Source organism: Vombatus ursinus, unplaced genomic scaffold, assembly GCF_900497805.2.
Source record: "Vombatus ursinus unplaced genomic scaffold, bare-nosed wombat genome assembly UNPS02014945.1, whole genome shotgun sequence".
Classification (NCBI taxonomy): domain Eukaryota; kingdom Metazoa; phylum Chordata; class Mammalia; order Diprotodontia; family Vombatidae; genus Vombatus; species Vombatus ursinus.
The window spans coordinates 22,720,314-22,734,656 of record NW_020954723.1 but is presented as its reverse complement, the minus strand read 5'-3'; the positions used below and the strand labels follow the sequence as shown (position 1 = coordinate 22,734,656).

At 37.8% G+C, this 14,343-nt stretch overlaps 1 protein-coding gene across 2 annotated transcripts in view; it reads left to right on the top strand.

The window, feature by feature from the left end:
• Window positions 1-14,343, top strand: part of TTLL5 (tubulin tyrosine ligase like 5) — a 230,980-nt gene that overhangs the window by 86,143 nt on the left and 130,494 nt on the right. For both annotated transcript variants that reach the window (XM_027844934.1, XM_027844933.1), the window contains exons 14-17: window positions 1,895-2,041; window positions 6,234-6,337; window positions 9,379-9,506; window positions 11,300-11,383. In XM_027844934.1, coding sequence (XP_027700735.1) covers window positions 1,895-2,041; window positions 6,234-6,337; window positions 9,379-9,506; window positions 11,300-11,383 — 463 coding nt within the window. The remainder of the gene's footprint in view (window positions 1-1,894; window positions 2,042-6,233; window positions 6,338-9,378; window positions 9,507-11,299; window positions 11,384-14,343) is intronic.

The following is a 14,343-nucleotide window of genomic DNA, read 5'->3' as shown; positions in this document are numbered from 1 at the left end:
GATAATAATAGTACTACATCACATAATTATTGCAAGGATCAAATGAGATTACATATAAAGTGCTTTTCAAACCTTAAAATATTATGTAAATATTAACTATCATTATTGTTACTGTTATTGTCCATTGTCCTCTATCCTTACACCTCCCATCTTTCCATTTATTTTCTCTTAACTCGGCAGTTTTGTCTCACAAAATAGGAGATTCGCTTAGAGGTGATGGTTTTTGTTGTTGTTGAGTTGTTTCAGTTATCTCCAATTCTTCATGACCCTATTTGGGGTCTTCTTGTCAAAGATACTAGAGTGGTTTGCTATTTCCTTCTCTAGCTCATTTCACAGATGAGGAAACTGAGGCAAAGAGGATTAAGTGACTTGTCCAGGGTCACACAGCTAGTAATTGTTTGAAGCCAGATTTTGAATTCAGAAGGATGAGTCTTCCTGATTCCAGGCCCAGTACTCCATCTACTGTGCCACCTAGCTGCCCTGCAGGTGATGGTTACAAGAATCTTTTAAAAAATTAAACTATCTTTACTTCTTATATTTTTAAAATGCCCACTTATGTCCTTTTCACTTCCAATGCTGTTTTATGTTTTGATCGTTCTGTTTTGTTTTTATTTTACCTACAAGTCAGCATCTTCCTTTTTTTTTTTTGTAATAACCGCTAAACATAAATATTTCACTATTAGTTTTGTGATGATTTTGCCTATGTCATCAACAATAACAAACTTTCTTGTGACTCTTTTTTGGGATATTTGTAAGTCAAATATTTATCTTATCTCTTTTTCCCTCCATGAATGCTTCTAATTAGTCCCTCTTCATTAATAATTAAGTTCAGATTTTCAGGGTATGTCTTTTGGGTTGCAGCTTGAGCTTTTTGCTTTTCTTATTGTAATATTCTGCAGGTGTTAGAGAGTATGAAATAGTCTTGTTATTTGAATTTTCTTTCCTTTATATTCAAAGGTCTTTTTCCTGGTTCTTTATAAATTTTTTTATTTGCCATTGTTATTACTTGAGATATGTGTCCTCCTCCTCCATAACAACCTATGATTTCTTTTGATTGGTGCTTTGTTTTCTGGATTTTTGTTAGATTACTTTTATCTTGAAAAAGACACACCAAGATCCCTATTATACTTTAACCATTTATTTCTCACTATTATTAGATTAAAATTTCCTTCAAGTACTTAGATCCTCTATCTTTTGGTGCATTATTTATAATAAGAATAACAATTAACATTTATATAGTGCTTATTATGCACTAGAAACTGTGCTAAGTGCTTTACAGTTATTAGTTCATTTGATCCTAAACCCTGGGAGGCAGGTGCTGTTATTATCCCCATTTTGTAGATGACAACTGAGGCAAACAGTAAGTGACTTGCCTGTGGTCACACAGCAAGTAAGTGTTTGAAGTTGGATTTGAGCTTAGTTTTCCCTGACTCCAGGCCTAGCACTCTATTAATTGTGCCACCAGCTAACTCAAATATTAAGTGGTGGTGTTATTTTTTTGTCTTGCTGCTTTTTATTTTATTTTTATGTATTTTATTTATCTCTCCAATAAAATATAAGGTTTTTGAGAGCAAGGACTATTTTTGACTTTGTATACTCAGCACTTAGCCTGGTCCTTAGTAAGTTATTAAGCATTTAATAATTGTTTGATTTGAATTGAACAACATCTCTTGTAGGAGGCTGTAAGTTTATTGCAAGGAAGGATTATATGTTTTTCTATTTGTATTCTCCATGACACCTTGCACATTGTAGGTGGTCAATAAATATTTGTCAAGTAAGTGAATGAAAAACAAATAATATAGTCTTTCCATTTCCTTTTCCTCATCCATACATAGCTTATATTTTGCTTCCTGGTACTTTTCTGCTTTTGATTCTATACTTTTTGGGGGTGTAGGAGCTGGTAGTTCGTTTCCTCAAGCGTGCATCAAGCAATCTGCAACATTCCCTGAGAATGGTGTTACCCAGCCGGCGATTGGCCCTTCTGGAAAGAAGAAGAATCTTAGCACACCAACTGGGTGACTTCATCATTGTCTACAACAAGGTAAGTGGCTCTCCTAATGGATAATGTCCATCCTGGTGTATTGAAACTGGATTTGGCATCAGAATATGGATTCAAATCCCAGCCCTGCTATTGCTTTTGTATGTTTAGGCAATTCATTTTACCTCTTTTGACCTTAATTTCCTCATTTATATAATGCAGAGGTTGAACTAGATCAGTCACTCAGCCAATATTTATTAAGGCCTACTATGTGCCGGAGATTGTGCTAAGCCCTGGGGTTATAAAAAGAGGCAAAAGACAGTCCCAGCCCTTAAGGAGTTTACAATGTAATGAGGGAAATGACATATAAATAAATACATACAAAGCAAATTATATACAGGATAAGTAGGAAAAAAATAACAGAGAGAAGGCACTAAAAATAAGAGGAGATGGAGAAGGCTTCTGAGAAGAAGAGGGAGAACATTCCAGGCATAAGGGAGAGTCAGAGAAAATGCCCAGAGTGGAGGAATGGATTGTCTTATTCGTGCAACAAGTAGGAGGCCCGTGTCAGTGGATCAGAGTGTATGTTAGAGAGTAAAATATAAGGAAATTAGAAAGGTAGGAGGCGACTAGGTTATGATGGGCTTTGAATGCTGACCAGAGGACATTGTATTTGACCCTGGAAGTAACAGGGAGCCACTGGAATTTTTTCATTTGAGGTAGGTAGGGGGGAGGAGGATGACATGATCAGATCTATGCCTTAGAAAAATGTCTTTGGTGGCTGAATGGAGGGTAGACTGGAGTGGGAAGAGACTTGAGGCAGGTGGACCCACAACAGGCTATTGCGGTAGTCCAGTCATGAGGTAATGAGGGCCTGCCCTAGAGTAGTGTCAATGTCAGAGGGCAGAAGGGGTGTACTTGAGAGATGGTGCAAAAGTGAAATGAACAGACTTTGGCCACAGATTGGATATGGGGGCGTAAGTAAGGTAGATTTTAGTGTGTGTAAGGAGGATTTTGTTATTCCTTTTTCGATAATAGTTCCAGGATCCTAAATAATTTTTCCCACAAATTATGGTTGAAAACATCTCCACCACACTTGCCTAGTGAGATATAGGGATGACATAATGTACGCCTGTGCTATGCTAGGTCATGATGATATTGCTAAAGTTAACCTGTGAATTTAAGGTTGGCAAGATGTCTTCTTTGTCTGTTGCCCAATAGAGCAAGTGGGCACTGGTCAGTAAGTGGGGGAACCCATTTTGGGATTTGGGTAATACATAGAGGAATGTGTGTACCTGCCTTGATCGGCCCCCATCAAGGCTCGGGGGGAAATCTGTGTTTGCCTCAACTGCCCCTCATTGAGATTTAGGGACCCGTAAGAGTCACCCACCCTTCTCGTCCACACCTATGAGAAGTGTGATTAGGGAGTGCAGTAGCAGTTAGAGCTCTCATTATCAGCAAATTACTTTTAAGAAGACTAGACTAGAATAAAGTAAGCTTATTTAACCCCTTCGAAGCTGTCTTCTTGTCTGACCAGATCAAAAGTGAACCTGTGCTCGGACACCTATTAGTGTTAGGAGCTCTCCTGTGTTCTCATGTACAACAAATGATGCTGCCTGTGTGTTTACCTGTGAAGGGGGCGGGGTAGAGAGTGAGGAGTCCAGGATGATTCCTAGGTTGGGAGACTGAGGGTCTGGAAGGATGATGTTAGGAGGGATGATTGAGTTTAGGAGGAAAGATAATGAGTTCTGTTTTGGTCATAGTATATTTAAGATGTCTACTGGATTACACTTTAAGATGTGTGAAAGGTAGTTGGAGATGTGAGATTGGAGGTTATTAGAGAGTCTGGGGCAGAATAGGTAGATTGTCAGTATAGAGATGGTAATTAAATCCATGAGAGCTGATGAGATTATCAAGTGAAGTAGTATAAAGGGAGAAGAGAAGAGTGCCCAAGACAGAATCCTGAGAGACACCCATGGTTAGGGGATCTGGAAGAGGATCCAGGAAAAGTGACAGAGAAAGGAGTGGTCTGATAGGAGAGTGATATCCCAAAAATCTAGAGAGAAGAGAGTAATCAACAGTCTCAAAGGCTGTAAAAAGAGGTCAAAGAGAATGAGGATAGAGAAAAGGCCATTGGATTTAGCAATTAAGACATCATTAGTCATTTCAGAGAGAGCAGTTTTGAGGTTGGAAGTCAGATTATAGGGGTTAAGAAGAGAATGAGGGAGAGAAAGTGGAGGCATCCATTGTAGATACCTTTTTTCTCGATATATATTGATATTGGTGGGAATGGAAGGATCAAGTGAGAGTTTTTTTCAGGATGGGGTAGACATGGGCATGTTTGTAGACCATAAGGAAGGAGTCAGTAGACAGGAGGAGTTTGAAAATTAGTGAAAGAGTGGGGATGACAAGAGAGGGCAATCTGTTAGAAGAGAGATGGAATAGAATTGCTTCAACAAGTAGAGGGTATGGCTCAGGTAAGGAATAAGGCTGCACCATCATATGAGACAGGGAAGGAGAAAGTGACAGAAGACATTTGAGTGACAGGAAATGAGAAAAGGGTGAAGAGAGCTCACAATGAATGGCTTCCATTTTTTTTTTCTTACAGAAAATTTTACAAATGTGAGGCAAGGTTTTCAGCTGAGAGAATGGGGGGGGTGACCTCGATGAGCTCTGCAGTTCCTTCCAGCTCTGAATCTGTGTTTCTGTGATCATAAAATCTAAACTGATGATCCTTTCACTGTTGGGTTCCTATCACTAGGGTTCATTAGTACTCCAGTTCGCTTATTTGAGCTCCTTACAACTCAGTTATCTCAACTGTGTCACACGTTGTAGAAAACTGGATAGCAATCTCTTCCCTCCTTTGAATCCCCATTGCACCTACTACTTTTTTTATAGCATTCAACAACAAACTATCTTGTATTGTGGTTGTTTTTCTCCAGTTCTTATCTTCTGCATTTACTGAAAACATAGTAACCTTAGTCCAGCTGGGCAGAGAGGCATATGTTTATCTCCTAAGCAGTAATCATTATTTACTAGATGATATCACTGTGCAGAGTAAGACTGCAGTTTCAACCCAATTGGGTCATGAGGCTACATTACTTAATAAGGACCCATTCCCGGGGAGTGTGCCATCCCATAGGCAAAGCCTTCCATTTGGATCAGAATCACTGATTTACCAATCTTGTGGCAATTTTCCTCTGAAATGAGCATTGCTTTAGCCCCACAACCATTTGGGACTGTGATGTAACCTGGACAACTCTGGCAACACGTGGATGATCTGTAATGTAATTAATTTGTGTTTAGACAATTAGAAATTGAATAGTCTATAATAGATTTGAATACAAATTTGGATCATGAATATAGTATCCTCTTTGGCATTGATTCGATTTTCTTCTCTGAAACATTTTACACACTAACCTTATTTTGCTATAAATCCCATGAAGTTTGCCATTTAATTATAAAAAAAATCTGTATAGACTTTTTATTTGAGAGTCTCAAAATCCCTTGAGAAATAGTGCTGTCACTTTGAAGAAATACTTAAACATAGAAAAGTCAAGTGCCTTTCCCTGGGTTGTACAGTATGGTTGGTAAACCAAACGTCTAGGCATGACATCCAGTTTGGCTGACTCCTGGTCCTCGGCTCTACCTAGAACTGCTCTTAAAGTAGTTGGTTTTTGATTATAGAATGTATTTGGCTTGCTGATATGAGAGGGTCTTCCAGGACCCATCTCTTTTCCAGATCCCTTGATGACTGCAGTGTTCACTGTGCTCAGTGCTGTGCTTTTAAAATGGTGTGACCTTAGAAACCACAACAGGAAAATGCAAAAGGCATAATTACAAGGGCCACTATACATAGGAAGTGTAAACATAATAATTTCCATTTAAATGAAAACTTTTGCTTAGAAACCTCAATGTGCTTTATAAAAATGATGGTCTAAAATAATATTCTGAGTTCACAAATACCAAATGTACATCACTAGTTTGCCCACAATGATAAAGTAAAAGAGTTTAGAGTAAGGGAGAGGTCTGTATCCTGTCATCCTGCATCCAATCAAATTCATATCAGTTTCAGTATTTTTCCATCAGTCTGTATCATCATCATTTTACTGATGCTAGTTCTGTGTCCTCTAGATTTCTATGCTACTACATTCCTTTTCTCAAGCTATTATTTTATGGCAAAACTAGGGCATGCAGATACAGTAGAGGAGAATATATTTATTTATGTGTTTGTTTGGGGGTGGTGGGAGCATAGGAAACAGAACAAATGGCTGAAAAGAAACCAAAGAAGAAACTTGAAGGAGAAGAAGAGGATGGAGTGAACCCCGAAAACTTTCAGGACTTCATCAGCCATGCAAGGTAGAGGAGAGTCTTAATTACGAGCTATCTTCTATTCCCCTCATCCCCAATCCCACCCCACCCAGCATTTCTTAAACCAATATTTTCTTTTTTTCCTGCTTATGGATCTGAATGAAGTCATCTTTCAGAAGGAGAACATGAGTGTGGTCTACTGGATCTCTCAGAGTCTCGTCCAGTTATATTGCAGTTGTCACAACTTTGATTGTCAAAGCACTTCTTGGTAGTCAAACACCGCTACTAAATTTCCTTCAAAGCATCTAACACTAGAGGTGCTGAGAGTCACCTTGGGGTGATTCAGATGGAGTCGTCTTGCATTTCTCAGTCTGATTTTTTTCCCCTTCACTTGCCATTTCAGGATGACTTAGGCAACTTTGCCTAAGTTGAATGAGTTAGAGACTTAGCAGTTTCTCATCACTCTGAGCAACATGCCTACTTTATATAGAAAATAGGATAAACTGAGAAGTCCCATATGCTCAAGCTTAGCCTTTAGGGATTTCAAATCCACACATTTAGTTCTCTGTCCTCACACAACCATTCAGGCTATGATTATTATATATTATCTGTACATTTCTGCCTATTAAGGCAGCATAGCCAGTTGATTTTAAACAGTTAATCAAGCATTTAATAAATACCTACTATGTGCCAGGCAGTATGCTATATATGTCCCAAGGATACAAAGGCAGAAGCCGAAGCAGCTCATATCCTCAAAGAGCTTACATGAAACAAAAACAACAAAATAATCCAGTGTGAGACTCACACGGGAAAGCCTTATGCAGAAATGGAAAATTTGCAAAAATAGTTAAATCTAAAGATCAAAATAACCCTATGAGTTGTCTCTTAACCATCTGAATCCTAGTGGGCAGAATAACCTTGATCATTTGAAAATAAATTGTACCTAGAGCTCCATCACTAAAACATTGTCAAATGGCACTAAGTGTTCCCCTGCATGATGTTAGAACCCATTCTTTGGGTATAAATTTAGCCCTCATACTAAAAAGGTTAAACACATCAAACAAAAAGCATTTTGGCAGTTGTTTAGCTGACACTTAATGGGCCTGAAATGATCAAGAATGCTCGAATGGTATTGAGACAAATACAAAATAGTATTGAGAAGGAAACATTTGCCATATTAATCTTAGAGAAATAGAGAAGAAATATCTAATTCTGTGGTTGAAGAATGACTACTGTTAATAAATAGTAGAATTTTGAATTTAGTTTCTTTCAGGGATATATTAAGTCAGATAAATATGTAAAACTATTTAGCTGGATTCACAGTCATCTGTCTTCTGGAAAAAGGATCACACAGGGACTTCAGATTCTATATCGAAACAAGTAAATATGTACCACTTACTGACTGAATGATTCAATGTTAATTGCTGGGAAGTAAAGGGAATCTTCACTTACCTTATGTTAATTGTGAACGTTATTTGGATTGTTAAGTCATTACCTTAAGGAAGTTCACTTCTGAGAGAAATCCTTAAGTTTACTCTACAGTACTTCCACATTCCTAGTGCAAAGTGATTACTCAGATTGTATTTCAGATACAAGATCCAACCTCAGAAGTTTTTTGCTCTCTTTATATTCAAATAACAATAATGACAATAGAGTAACACCCCACTGATCTAAAGCATGCTTTATCCATTAATCTCAATTATATCCATAATATAATCAAAGACAGTAAGGAAGCTCAGTAGAGCTCCAGACTGCCCAAACAGAGACCAGCCAGGTTTTGGTGCTACAGCTCTACCCACACATTGCTCAGAAAGCCCTTCAAGGTCTTTTTCAGAGTCTACTCTTAGACCCCGCCCTAGAAAATTTGATGATTTGGTTTCTCAGTCCTTAGACAATTAGAAGCAGGAAATGAGAAAAGCAAGTGGGATAGAACCTCAGTTGTATGGAAAACGTATGTGTGATAGCTTATACCTTGATAATGCTGAATAAGGGAAGTATTAATAATTATGGCTGACATTTACATGGCATTTTAAGTTTTGCAATGTGTCACATACATTGTTTGTCTCACTTAAGCTTCACAACAACTTTGTCGAGTAGGTATTAGTGGTGGTGTTATTCCTACAGTTCTGGAAACTGCATCTCAGAAAAGATTTGAACCCCTCTCTTTTTCACTGCATATCCGGTTCGGTGACATCCATTACCTTATGGTGACTCTAATGTGTATTTTGTATTTGTATAGTACTTTATACTTTTTCAAGATCCTTTTCCCCTATATCATCTCATTGGATCTTCCCTTTACAGGGATATTTCATATATGAAAGCATACTTACCCCTTTCCCCATTCCCTCTTTAGGAAAATATTAAGAAATTATATTAGAACAGTACTTTAGTCTGAAGGCTTTGATCTGTTCTGAACAAGAAATTTTAAAAATCTTTCTTTCAATTCTAAAATATTATCCTGCAAAGAAATAATTTTTCATCATTCTTATGGAAGGACCAACTAATTTCTAAAGGGAGAGGCTTGATCAGCAGGAAGGGAATCATCTCTGAAAATTATTAGAGTAATGATCTGAATAAAAGCAAGAACTCTTGATTAATTCAGTTAACATAAGTGTCTCTTAAGTTTACTTTTGATTATTTTGAAAGGAAACTCCTTAGAGGGAGTAGTTAAAGACTGATGGAATGGTTTTAGTGAAATGATTCTCCAGGGGAGCACCAAAAAATAATTAACTGTTTTTTTGTTTGGTGTATCAAAAACTTACCCAAACTTTATGCCCTTGTTGAATCATAACTACGGAATTCTCAAACTATAAATAGTAAGGAGAAAATGACTTGGATCAAACATTTTCAAAAGCAGAGTGGATCTTTGTCCCTTTGGATTTCTTGCTCTTTAAGCAGAGATGCTTAAAATTTAATTAATAAACCTGTTCCTGACAGACTTGTCTCTAAAAAGCAGAGTACTTAGTTTTTCTTCCACACATTTTATGCCTTTTATTTTTCTCCACATTTGTAACATCATATAATTTTGTTGGTTCCAGGTTTATTTTCTAAAGTACAATCCTTTTCTGATTTGTTTCTGCTTATTTTAGTGAGGCTGAACTGGAGGAGGTTTTGACTTTTTATACCCAAAAAAACAAGTCTGCAAGTGTCTTTTTGGGAACTAATTCGAAAGCCACCAAGAACAGCAGCAGTTATTCTGATAGTGGGGCAAAAGGTGGTAAGTATTAGTGCTGATAGTGAAGCTCAAGGGGAAGAATGTAGATAGGAAAATTAGGCCAAGAATGATACTCTAACAGACCAGACAGAGCAAGGAAATAGTCATTGTCTTACATTAATAAGAAAAGGTACTGAATTTGACTTAAGCTTCACTTTTTTTTCTCCCATATCTGACTTGTATAACCTAGAAAGTAGTCTGTTATGTCAGTTTTTATTTTTCATTGTATACCTATACATTTTTCCCAGTCATCTCATTTTAGCAGTATGACCTATGTAAAATTATGACATAAGGCCCACATGAGATAGGATATTATTTCTTCATGATAGTTACAGTGGAATGATTAACAGAGAGAGAAGGCTCCTGTAAGAGCATTGGGAAAATGTTCTCAAGGCAGAAAGGTCTTTCTGGTGGTGAGGGAGTAGAGTCATGGCAGCTCTGGGACTACTGGTGGTTGGGTGAGATTTCATAAAGAGGCATTTTCCATGCAGTAGTGGAGGAAGGGTTTAGGTGACAGCCACCATCATTTATAAGCCACATCAGTTTGTAAGTATGAGTGTTCATAAGTTCAGGAACCACCTCTTCATTTAAAAGATAAATGTCTATGTAAACTACTTGCATCTTGAGGCTGTTTTTTTGTAAAATGAAGTGACAATAGGTGAGAGAGATTTAGCCTAACAGGCAATTGTATAAACTACTACACCCTATAGATGTTAGAAGTTAGGTCCTTCTTTAACCTTAGTGTAGAAGATAAGGGCCAACCCAAACATGAAGATTTATCTTTGGATACCTTTAGGACCAGGTATCCCCAGAACAGGATTTCTTAACCTTTTTTGTATTGTGGCCACCTTGGCAGTCTACTGAAGCCCATTGACCCTTTTCAGAATAATATTTTTAAGTGCCTAAAATAAAATGCATAAGATTACAAAGAGAACCAACTATATTTAAGTATAGTTATCAAAATATTAAGAAAATATGTGCACAGATCCCAGGTTAAGAACCCTTGCCCTAGAGTATTGCAAATTATTGTGGGTGAATATGTTGCTTTAAAAACAAAAGAGTTTGAGACAGTGTTACCATTTAATTCAATCCAGTAAGTGTTTATTAAGCATTCTTCTATGTGCTAGGTACTAGAGAGGCAAAGGTGGAAAAAAAGTTTCTGTTCTAAAGGAATTTACAATTTAATAAGAGAGTAAGAAGTACACATATTTATGTACATGTTTACCTTGCAAAGGAGTGATTTAGGCAAAATACTGTAAGATACTTGAGTAGGAAGGGAGCACTTTTACTTGTAAGAGTCAGGGAGGTCATCATGGAAGAGGTAGTATTTGAACTAGAACGAGAATAATTTCACCAGGAAATGTGAGAGAAATGTATCCCTGGCATAGATAATGGTTTTCCTAAATTCCTAGAATTAGGGAAGGACAGGATAGGGCTAAGGAACAGCTAATAGTCTTATTTGGTCAATAAAGGTGACTTCATCTGCCATATTTCAATGACATTAATCAATTTGAAATAAGTATTTTTTGGTTCCTTTGTTACCATATGAACCCAGACACTTGAGAAGATGACACTGATTTCCCATTATGTATATTGGGCTATTCTGACATGGTAAGGAGACACCACAATTCTATGTAAGAGATGGAAATTCTTTTTGTGGCTAACTTGTTTTGTAATACTTTACAATTGATGCAGTCTTGTTCTGCCTTAGTTATTTCTTTATGCAAAATGGATGTAGTGTTTGTGATTTTATAACTCAGCACAATTATCTAAATTCTCAAAATTTCATATATCAGACCATCCTGAGACAGTGGAAGAAGTAAGAATCAAGCAGCCCAAACATCAGCAGGGAGCAGAACTTCATTGTGACAAATTATCACGTAAGTCTTTTTTAAAACAGGACAGTTCAACAGTTATTAAGCTTGTACTCTCCACAGGTCACTGTGATACATCCTGGGGGATATGAAAAACTACAATGCATGTCCTCAAAGAACTTACAGGCTACTAGTTGGAATATGACAGATACACAAATAATTGTGATATAGGACACAATGCAGTTGGAGGCAAAGAAGAGATCCAGGAAAGGCACAAGAAGAAATTTGAGAGGAGAGAAATCATTTTCATCCAGGAAGATAAGAGTGAAGGCCATCATGGAGGAGATTGCATCTGGGATGGATCTTGAAGAAAGATAAGAATTTCAGGAGACTGGGATAAAGAGGGAGTATGTTTTGGGGAAGAGAAATAGTCTGAATGTTGAGAAACAAGATTGTAGTATAGTAATTATGAAGAGGAATAGTGTGAAATGAGGTTGCCGAGGTAGATTAGAGCCCGACTCTTGATCATGTTAAATACTGCAACAGTGACTTTTTCATTTTATGCTGTTGGTAGGGAGCACTTGAGGGTTCTTGAACAGAAGAATTACATGGTCACAACCTATGTATTTAGGAAATTATTTTGCCAGCTTTGTGAAGATTGAGTTGGAGAGGGGAGAATCTGGAGGCAGAGAGAGAATCTTCCATTAGAACAGATGAGCTTGAACAGGCTCAAGAGGGACTGACTTTGGGTAGTGGCAGTGTGTGTAGAGAGGAGGGGAGGGGTGTAAATTACACTGTGGAGGCAGAATTGATGGGATTTGATGACTCATAGGCTGTTATAGATAAGTAAAGGAAAGAGTCTAAAATAATTCTGTAGTTTTAAGCCTTCCTAAGTATCAGGACAATGGTTTTATCAACAGAAATAATAAAAGAGGAAGGAGGACAGATTTAGGGAGGAAGATTATGGTTTATTTTAGGCACACTGACTTTGAGGTATTAGCTGAATATCCAGGTGAAAATGTTCAGAAAATTGTTGGAAATGCTGGACAGGAAATAAAGAGATTAGGATTGGCTATATAAATTAGGACATCATCTTTTGATTAGTGGTATTTGAGATTGTGAGAGCAGATAATGATCTTTAAGGGGGAGAATGTGAAGAAAGAAGAGGGTCCAGTATAGAACTTTGAGATATAGTCTCACATAAAAGGCAGGGAAATGATGAGGAAAGAGGAGACTAAAAGAAAACGTTGGGAAAGAGGGAATATAACCAGGAGAAAAAGCAGTGATGTGGAAAACAAAAGACAAAAGAGGACTCAGAATGATAACTGATGCTTCAGATGCTGCAGAAAGGTTAAAGTGGATGACAACTAAGAAAAAGTTGTTGGTTTTGGCAATTAAGTTATCATTGGTGACCTTAGGACCAAAGGAGGACAATTTACAGGGACTTGAGGATAGATGGTGAGGTAGACTTGAGCGTAGATTACTCTTTCTAGACAGCAGTGAAAGAGAAAATATTTAGGACAGTAAATGGAGGGTACAGAAGGATCAAGGGATAATTTTTGAAGGTAGGAGGGAACTGGGCAGATTTACGGCCACAGGAGAAAGCCAGCAGAGAGAGGGAGATCATCAGTAGAGTCAGATCCAGGAGGAAGCTTTACTGGATCAATCAGTCAGTAAACATTTATTAAGTACCTCCTATGTGCCAAGCCTTGGCCCTGGAGATAGAAAAAGAAAAACCAAATAGTGTCTGGCCTCAAGCAGTTCATGTTCTAGTGGAGGATACAATCCTACGTATATACAAAACATACAAAAATACAAGAAAATGTTGGGGATAGTGGAGGAAGTGGTGTCTGGGGATCAAGAAAGCCCTCATCCAGGAGGTGTCACTTGAGCTGTATTTTGAAGGAAACGGGGAGAGGAAGGAATACAGTCCAGGAAGGAGCACAGCTTATTCAGAGGCACAGAGGTAGGGGCTAGACACGACAGCAGAGAGGCTTGTTTGGCTACATGTATTGAGTGAAGTTAACAAAGAGACGGAGTGATGTGGAGTAAGTCTGAAAACATAGATTGGCATTAGATTGTGTCAGATGTTAAATGCCAATCAGATGAGATTGTAATTGATCATAAAGGCAACAAGAAACTATTGGAACTTTTAGAGCAGGGAGTGACATGGTCAGGCCTGTGCTTTAGGAATATAATTTTGGAAGTTTTGTGGAGCGTGGTTTGAAGAGGGTGAAAGACTGGAGGCAGGGAGCCTTGGAGACTGCTTGGACTATTGCAGCAATCCATTCAGTAGTCTGAGGGCCTGAATCAGGCTGATAGCTATGTAAGTAGAGAGAAGACAGATGTAAGTGATACTGTGGAGGTTGTGTTGATAAGACTTTTCATGAGATCAAGGACACAAAATAATTTTCTCTGTAGTAAGGAGGAAAGCCTTAAAGGTTAGTGCAAGGGAAGGGAGAATGGCTGACTAAATAGAGAAGTTTTGAGGGAAGTTAGGTGAGGTGTGATAGATGGCCTCAAACCCTTCAGTAAAGTATAGGCATGTTTGTTTGCTGAGAGAGAGAGTGGGAGTGGTACTGAAGTTTAAAGAGAGCAGAAGTTTTGGACAGATTTAATATCGTGAAAGAAATCCCTAGAAAGTAGTAAGATAACTTTGAACCAGAAATAAATAGAAATCACAAGATATTAAAGAGATGATGCTGAGAGAGATGGTATTACCCCCTGAAAGTGCTCCTTTCTCTTCCAGATCCTTTTTTTCCATTAATAATCTTTTTCTCATCCAGAGAGTTTTTTAAATTCTGATTTTAGTTAAAAATCCATTGGAACTCCAGTTACTTTCTGCATTTTCCATGAGGATGAGGGGTGGAGAGGAAAGGGTGAATGAAGTGAAACAAGGCAGTAATAGTCTACCTCTCCTGGAAACTTTACCGTAATTGTCAAGCATTACAAAAATTTGCCCAGTCTACTTTTTGAAGGTAACCGATCTTTGAGTCTTAAAGGGGATTAAAAACAAACTCTCATCT